The 9,282-nt window shown below is 37.6% G+C and overlaps 1 protein-coding gene across 9 annotated transcripts in view; it reads left to right on the top strand.

Moving 5' to 3' along the window:
* lrrfip1b (leucine rich repeat (in FLII) interacting protein 1b) overlaps positions 1 to 9,011 on the top strand; it is a 24,732-nt gene extending 15,721 nt beyond the window's left edge. For 6 of the 9 annotated variants that reach the window (XM_042216693.1, XM_042216692.1, XM_042216691.1 and 3 more), the window contains 4 exons: positions 343 to 435; positions 591 to 683; positions 1,989 to 2,127; positions 3,084 to 4,907. In XM_042216693.1, coding sequence (XP_042072627.1) covers positions 343 to 435; positions 591 to 683; positions 1,989 to 2,127; positions 3,084 to 4,558 — 1,800 coding nt within the window. In that variant the 3' untranslated portion in view covers positions 4,559 to 4,907. The other 3 variants (XM_042216698.1, XM_042216699.1, XM_042216695.1) reach the window with 3 other exon arrangements.
* The last annotated feature ends 271 nt before the right edge of the window (positions 9,012 to 9,282 follow it).

The following is a 9,282-nucleotide window of genomic DNA, read 5'->3' as shown; positions in this document are numbered from 1 at the left end:
GGTCTCTACGTCCATCCCATGGGGAATGGGAGCAAAAACAAAAGTGTTGCGTTTATATTTTTGTTCAGTGTAGATAGATAGATAGATAGATAGATAGATAGATAGATAGATAGATAGATAGATAGATAGATAGATATGTGTATATACATACGCACATACGCCTGCTCATTAGAAAACTCGTATGACGGTTTGTGTTGACGGTTGACTGGGCCGTCTAGGTGCTTGTCTGGGCCGTGTGGCCGTCCTATTCCTCCTCTTTTTCTTTCTTTCCTTCCGCCTTCTTCTGCTCTTTACTCATTTTTACTGCTTTCTGCTGCCCTCGTCTGGGTCTATGGTGAACAGGAAGTGGCTGACCTGCGTTTGAAGAGCAGCAGTTACTGTCAGGAAGTTTCTGACCTGCAGGAGGCGCTGCAGTGGAAAGACAAAAAAATCGGGGTATGGTTTCATTCAGTGCTTTACGATTTTCAAACTGAAGTCTGAAGCTTCACTTCCTCTTTCTTAGGGTTTTACTTTTCTTTCCTTCACTAACTCTTTTCTTTCTTCCTTACTTGCTTACTTCTTTCCTCTCCTCCCCGCTCGTTGTCGCTCAGGCGTTGGAACGGCACAGAGAAATCTCGGACATTGTTTGCATTGAGCGTGACCGGCTCAGAGACGAGGTGGTTCGACTGCGAGATTTACTAAAGGTATCAAACTCTGAAGAGCAGCAGGAAGAGCTCAGAGTTGAGAATACATCTGATTTCATCAGTTTAGCATTTTAAAACTGAGCATTAGTTCGATAAACTAACATATAAAAACCTTCTTTTAAAAAAACAATCTGAAAAACCTTTGAGTTTCATTTCACCTAAAATCTCATGCATTGCACTTACAAAAGATTAATTGTTAAATTTTGTTCTTATTGTAATGAACCTTGTGTCAATTTAAAAAAAAAAAAAATGTAGGTATCTAAATCTGTTAAAGACTTGTTAATCTGATAAACTTTATAAATTTGCCCTTTTTTGTCAAGTTACAGCTTTATTATACAAATTAACTTTTTAGATCCCTCATGTTTTATATTTTTATTACTGTTATTTCTCTGTTCTGTGGTAAATAAATGGGACATATAGAGTTCCAATGAACTAATGAAACTTAATTTTCAGTGGGGGGGTTTTTCTGCAAAATTGCTTCTTTACTCCTATATAACTAATTTTTAATTGATAAAATTGTTTAATGTTTCAAATTTTTTTTAATCTAAATAAATTCAAATGAATACATATATTTACATGAAAGTGAAAAGCTTTGATGCCATGGTCCATTTTAGCATAAATTATATTGTTAAAATTAAACCTATTCTATCATACTTTTATAACTAACATTTCAACTTTATTGATATTAAGGTCAAATTATTTAATTTTATATAAAGTTTATAACTTTCTTAACATTTCAATTTGTGCCTCTAAATGTGAAAGTTTATTTTGAAACATGTTTTGCTAAATTACAGATTATTCTCTCTGCACTTTAACCACAAAAAAGTTTTTTTTAGGGTTTTTTGTTTGTTTGTTTGTTTGCTTTTCTTGGAGGGAAAGTCGGCGCTCATTCCTTTTGAAACTGTGTCAGTATCTAAACTCTTTTCTACATTTATCAGAATCTTTAAACTAACTTTTTGAAAAATTTAACTAATTTAGAATTTATTCTCTAAAACTTTCATTATTTTCTTTAGTAAAATTACGGTATTCCTTTTAAAGCATTTAAAAAAGGGGTTTATGTTATTAGAATATTTATTTTAGTTTGCTGTGTCTTTAAATTTTATAGCAAGTTTCTAAATCTTACGCAAATACATCGTGACATCTGTTAACTGTCACAGGACAGTTAATGTGAAGCTGTTTAAGATTTTTTAAATTGAACTGTAGGCTTTCTGACTAAATACAAGAACCAACGTTCACACACAGAGGGCGACTGGTATTGATTATGTTGTTGACTGATTACTGATTTTATGAATTTCTGCTGGACAGAAAAATGGGGTAACCATCTCTCCTGACATTACCACCAATGGGGATGCGGAACTCGGTGGGAACGAGGACGATATAAGTGCAGAATCTGCCTCTCGACTGGCTCAGGAGTCTCCTCAAGGTGGCAGAGAGAACATGCTTGGTAAGACCCAAATAAACCTTTCATAAGAATATATAAGTGTTTGGGTGGGGGGTGGGGGTTTGTTTATTTTTTTTGACTTTTTTTTTCCTTTAATTATTTATACATTTATTATAAATATTAATTATTTTATTGTTATTGTTTTTATTATTTTATCTTTTTTGACGTATGTCCAACTTATATTTTATGATTATGTAAGTGTACATGTAAAAGAATAGGTGCTAACTTTACAGTAGTTAATGTGAATGCAAATAAAGCATTAACTTATCAACGTCATATTATAGTTTTTATACCACAACATTTATGTTTAATGTTAACATTTTGAAATTATAATTGTCGGAATTGCTACAATGTTTTAAAAGGTGTAATTCAGTGTGTTCATTTTTAAAATCAAGAGTACATATTTTTATTCAGGATATTCGGTTGTAAATTACAATTCTGACTTTAAAAAAATTGTTATATTTTAAGTCATTATTATTAGTTACACAAGTTTGAAGCAGGAATATGACATATGGAATTTTGAGATATGTTAGCATAAAACTGGAGTAGTTTATTTTCACTTGGCATTGGTAATTTTATTTTTGTAATGTTTCATCTCCTTTTACTTTACTGAACCATTTTCTTTTTTTGTTTGTTTTTGTTTCCCTTTTTTTAATATCGCATGATGTGCATGTCTGAATGAGTCTCTAACAAACACATGCTTGTGTAATCTTTCTTTAATTTTGATAAAAATCTCAAATGATTTCAATCGCTTCAGCGTCGTATCTGGATTTTTAAAATCAGCTCTTCGAGTTCGTGCTACAGAAGATTAATTCAAGAATTGACGTTTAATCCCTCTGATCGCCTTCTTCCTTCATCACCACAAGCCAGTTAATTCTCTTCTAGACAGTTAATTTATGTTTTACTTCTCTAAGAGTCAGCTGTGTTTGGTCCTCCAATGTTTCTTCCTGGTCTTTCAGGAAAAACTAAAGAGTGGGAGACAAAAGAAGGCAACAGACCACCTGAGAACAACAAGAAAAACTACCTCTGGAAGGTTCTTAAACGGTCAAAGTCATTGAATGACATTTCCACCATCAGCAAAAGCAAGTTGATCAAACAGCCTATAGAAAGACAAAACACAGCTGACAAACATCTAGGAGGAAACGAGGCTGCAAGAACCAAGCAACCAAGACCCAAGAGAATCAAGAAAATTCAGAGCAGGCAACATGGACGTCTTCTACATAGAAAGAAAGGAGCCAAACTACGTATGAATAAAGAAAGGCCAGGGGCTGCTTGTAAGATATATGAACCAAAAATGGCAACCAAACCTAAAAATGAATTTGGGCTGGTTTCAACGGCACCAGCAAACCAGGATCCAACAGAAGAGACACACTCCTTTAGTGAACAGATCAGCAAAACTCAGGAAAATTCAGAAAAATGCCCTGAGGTTGTTTCACCTGTTCTCAAATCAAAACTTTTTCATCATCCTACTGAACATGTCATTCAGGATAGCAAAGTGGTACTGCTTAGTGTATCAAGTCACAATTGTGATGTTTCTGGTAGTGTGGAAAAGGTTCAGGTGGACAAAGACACATTTCATGAAACAGCTCAATCACCCGAAGAACTTAAAGACCAGAGGATTCATGAACCAGCTAGACATAGTTCCTCCAAATGTGCAGAACGTAACATTCAAACATCAACATCATTTGCCCCACTGGACATCTGTGCTGGTTTGGAAAAGATGACTCAAAATATCCACCAAGGATTTGCTGGAAATCAAGTTTTTGTAGTTGAAATCTCGCAAATCTTCTCAGAAATCCTGGGATCTCTTCAAAAGTGGACTTCAGATGTGGAAAATATATTAAAGAACAAGCCTAGTCAGCACAACAATGAGCAAACTTGCCACATGATGGATCCTACACTTAATAAACATGTGGAAAAATGTCTGACCAGACCTTTAGGCCTACTGAGAGACCATTCAGCTTCAAGGATGTTGGAAGTAGCCTCCACAAGTAAACTGTATGCAGATAATCTGGATCATCCTATGAATGCTGACCAAAAGGCACAAAGGATCATGTCTAAAACCCATGAAATGGAAGTGGTAGAATTGTTTGGAGGAAATCCTGCTGATATAGATGAAACAACTGTAACAAGTTGCTCAGAGCCTTTTGTTTTTATCGACTCCTACTTCACTAAACCTGAAGAGGCCACAGCAAAGGTGTCTGGGTCAACAAGTTCAAAGAGTTTCAAGAGTCAAAGCTGTCATGTAGTAGCTGCCAAAAATTCAAAGGAGTTGGTCGGAGACACTGACAGTTGTGAGGAGATCAACGAGGATGGCCAGCAGATGGAAATGGAGGCTCTTGCTGAAGTTGGAAGCATGAAATGCCGCAGAAGACAGAGAGAGTCATGTTCAGACTGCAGGAAAAATAAAAAATCTGAGTGCAGCATTTCCTAAAATCACAAGAATGAAGGAAATAATGATTTGGTAGTCACGGTGTTGGAGCTTTAGATTCTAAATTATTAGACTTTGAAATATCAATGAAGCATCAGTACTGTTATCAGTACTTAAGTATTTAAACTGATCAAATAAATAAAGTGAATATTTAAACCATTCACCTATAAATATGTTCTTTACTGACATGTTTTAATAAGCTGACTGCTTGGAAATTGTTTTCTTGACAGTTAATTGCAACACTGTACAAGGGTAAGCAGCTGTAAACTTTAACTGCCATGAATTTGGCATCAAAACAATTACATGAAATCAATAGTTTATTTCTGTTTAAATGGGTTGATGGTATTTTTAATTTTTTTTTTTCAGATTAATAAAATGCACTTGTTTGAAAAGAATATTTGTCTGTATTTTACATTTGAAATTTTCTATCATGAATAAATGTAAAGTTTTATTAAGTAATTTTTGGCTTGAGAAAGCAGAAAGGCTTCAAATTGGTGCCCAGTACACTTAAAGAACTTAAAGAACTGATAACTTCAGAGTCAGTTTTAGATTAGCTTTTCAAGGATCCACATTGGGTCCTTTTAAATTTTCTATCATGTTTCAGCTGCTCAGACACAACACATGCAAAGTGTGTTTGAAAAACCACAACTAGTCAAAGGACTTTACTTAATGGAGCTTTTAACTTCCATTTACAGGATTTATTATTATTCTCACATAATGCGTCACTCATAATGTTCTCGGGAAGGATTGGCACAGATCTTTTCCAACACAATTAAAGGGGCACTCTGCTCACAATCAATAAAGCTATAATGAAAGGCAGATGTGCCGAATCAGTGTTTGATGTTTAATTCAAGGTTAAACCATAAGAGAATTCAGGCTAGAATAATATGACTGTTTCCTGGACTTATTTTTTTCTGCTGTTTCAGAGTTTCGGCTGAAAAAACTTTTTGAAGAAAGAGAGAGTTTACAGGATCAGGTGAGTTGCCTGTATTATAAAGTTGGAAAGCACCTCCACTGCAGATTTGTTTAATCCAATGTTAGCCAAGTATATGAAATGTGCTTCTGAATGTGTGAACAGGTGAGGCTACTGCAGTCTCAGCTGGATCAGAGACAGAAGATCATCACAGAAGGAGTTCAGAATACAGAAAACGATGGTCTGGAGAACGGGATGGACTCTCATCTGCTAGAACTGCAGAGTGAGTCTTCATCATTTTCATCCTTTTTAATCTTTCATCCTGTTTAATCTTCCTCATCTACCCCTTGCCATTCTTCAGTTTCATATTTTCTGTTTAGTTTTGTCGTTGTTGTAGTATTCACAAAATGTACATTGGATTTGTGTAATTTCTGTGGATTCGTTATCAGTAAAATTAAATAATAATTAAAATGATCATTAAGTTTCTTTGTTCGTTTGATTTTCTTTTCTGTAGGAGATGCCAACAGACAAATCAGTGACCTTAAATTCAAATTAGTGAAATCTGAACAGGAAGTCACCACGCTTGAACAAAATGTAAGTACTGACATGCTTAAGTGTTTCCTTCCCAAATGGGTTCAATCTCAAAAATATTCAAACAAGATAAATCTTTGGAGCACCTTTATCATAGGTGCACTGCATGGACAGAAGTGTTTGACCACACCAACTGTAAATCCCTGTTTATCTAGGCCTCTCAGTTCCACTGAAGGAAAATGTTCATGCTTCGGCTTACTGTCACATTTTGGAAAATTCTCTACTTCCAGCTTTGCGTGAACCGTTTTGGGGAAGGTCCTTTTCTCTTCTAGCACTCTGTGCCACTGTGCACAAAGTGAGGTACATAAAAGCTAGAATGAATGAGTTTGCTGTGGAAGAAATTAACCGCCCTGCACACAGCCCTAATATCTGCTCCATCACATACCTTTGATATGAAGTAAAATGGAGACTGCAAATGTCAAAACATCATTGTCTGACCATAAGCCTTTCCAGAAGAGCAGGAGCTGTTATAGCTGCGATGAGGGGATCAGTCAAGATGTGTGGGATGTCATAAAAGCTCCTGTAGGTCTTTCTTGTAGCTTGGCCAGGAAACACAACAAAACTTTCAATCTGTTTAGTTGTACTCACTCCCTCCCTAAAAGTCCACTTTCATCTGACTTCATCAAGAAGTTTGAAACTTTATCTGCCTTAAATAAGACTGTTCATGTTGCTGTTGATGTCCTCAGGTAATCCGTCTGGAGGGTCAGGTGAGTCGCTATAAAGGGGCATCGGAGAATGCAGAGAAGATCGAAGATGAGCTAAAGGTAGAGAAACGAAAGCTGCAGAGAGAGGTGAGAGCACCACCTGTCTGGGAGTTGACTTTCCTTGCTTTGTGTTTTCTGGTTTCTTGGGCATGTATTCTGTCTTCACTGTTTTCTATGTGAGCACTAAGGAACATTTATTGTTTCTATGTCTCTCGCAGCTCCGCTCAGCTCTGGATCGGATTGATGAGCTGGAGGCCAGTAACAGCCACCTCTCCAAGCGCCTGGAGAAGATGAAGGCCAACCGTAATGCCCTGCTAGCCCAGCAGTGATTGCTCTTCCCATCTTCATCTCCAGAGACGATCAGACCTGAACAGAATGTCTTTGCGAGTGCTTGATTTTACTCTAAATAAGCACCAGATATGTGGAGTTTGCTGAGGCAGTGAAAACAAACCAAAACCCGAATCTGAGAAAATGAAATGTGATCTTTAATGTAGCTCTGTGAACACATGCCATCCATAGTCATGGCAGGATTTACCACATCGGACTTCAGACTGTAGCATTGTCCATCCATCAAGCCTCAGAGGACAAAAAAACAGAGCAGATCGAGCCAGGAGACACAAAAACCTCCACTGCATTAAAGCAATGTATTCTAGTTCAACATCCACGTATTTTAGTTCCAGAGGTTAGAGCAAAGATCATCATGTTGGCTCAACACTCCTTACGCCCCAGCAGAAGCTAAGAAATTCTGGTTCCGCTCAGTATGTCTTTACTGGAGCCATTTGTAGAAGCTTCATAGTACATCCATGGTTATCTTGCTTAAACAATCCCATATCGAGCATTATCTGTGGACATGGAAGTCCATATCCAGGCCATCTTGTAGAAGCTTTACAGTCTTTCATCAAATAGTTTACACATGATAGGTGATGAAAAAGGAGTGATCACTTTTCAATGCTTGTGGACAGTTTAGTCAGTGACTGGAAGTGATTTATTTAGTCACCAGCCTCACTGTGCTTTTATCAATCCCTAAAGGCTGAGCAATGCTACCTGTACTCAGTATTTTATTGTTTTTCCTTTTCTTTTTAGGAAAGCCTCAACCTTAAGCAGCCTCAAATGGATATACATGAATAGTTGTGGCTTTTGAAAAATGTTCTTGTTCATGTTAGTGAGGTCTGTTGGAACAAAACCAAACCAAATATATTTATGCGGCATGACTGCAGCACATCTTCTCACAATATATAGGTTGCCTTGAACAAAATATGTTTCAGTAGTCCATATATTATAGGGTAAAGTTTTCATGAGCATTTTTAAACAAGAGCTGAAGCAGGAAAGTGCCTATGAAATCGCCCCAAATTCAGTGTTTTATCATCATATCCAACCTCTCCCCTGATTTTGTATTTATTTAGCTATTATCCAATATCTAAAGGTCACATTACAGAATGTGCAGACTTAAAAACAAAACTAAGCAAACAGAATGTGACCATTTATCTGTGTTTTTACCCTCTGACGCTCCTAATGCACATTAAAAACCATCAGAGCTGCAGTCGTGGTGTCCCAGTGTGGGTAAACATCGACCACCTGGCCCTCCAGGTGTGTTAAAACAAACTCTGCATCTGCCTCATCAGCATCCATCTGTGTGCAGTGTGGCACTACCTCTTCTCCAATACTTGGGGGCGCAGTTTCCCTCAGAGACTGGACAGGAACCTAACCCAGATAGCAGTGCCCAGCCCCACCCAGTATATTTTATTGATGGAACCAGGCAACAGAAGGAGGTGTGGCCACAGTGGAGGAGGTCATCTTGTGTCTCTGTGTTGGATTTTGGGACTTTTCTTGGCACATGGGATGTTAAATCACCAGCTTGTAAATGTAATGAATGAATGAATGAAGAGTTTGAATTGCTGTTTTGATCCAGTGAGAGGGATTTTCTACGGCAGCACCTATGTTTGTCTCTCTGGGTGTTGAAGGATGTTTGGATCAAACTCTTCAAGTGTTAATCTGATAATCAATAATCTCTGATGTTTTTGTGAATGTACGGGTCGCTGCCTGCTGAGCAGAAATCATCAATACAAGCTGATCCTGATCATTCAGTGTGCAATATTTTATCTCATGTTTGGGGAAACTTTCATCTATTTTATTGTATCGGCTGTCCTATTGATTAGGATGCGGGGTGTCAATATATCAGTCAGTGGGGTTTTATTGATTTTATTGATCAGTGTGATGGAGTATTCAATTAAACTCATGCAATATCTCATTGTGTTTGTGGTTTCTGTGAATGAACAAGCCTTCTTAGTTAAAATCCACCATCCTTGCCTGTAGTACTAAACTGGATTGGCTTGAGGGACGTGACCTTCTGCTGTTTGTCATCTCACTGTAAGGTGACTCATAACACTAATGGACAGGCTGCTGACTGGACTTCTTTGCCGGCGCAGGTGGCCTCCGGACCGGTTTTGTCGACGCCGCTGCCCTCCCCACGGCTGGCCTCCGGACCTGTTCCGTCTCTGTCGTCTGCCTCCGGGTCGGCC

This window comes from Haplochromis burtoni, unplaced genomic scaffold, assembly GCF_018398535.1.
Source record: "Haplochromis burtoni strain Fernald_Lab_line unplaced genomic scaffold, NCSU_Asbu1 Contig_1200, whole genome shotgun sequence".
Classification (NCBI taxonomy): Eukaryota; Metazoa; Chordata; class Actinopteri; order Cichliformes; family Cichlidae; genus Haplochromis; species Haplochromis burtoni.
This window is presented reverse-complemented; position numbering and strand designations above follow the sequence as displayed.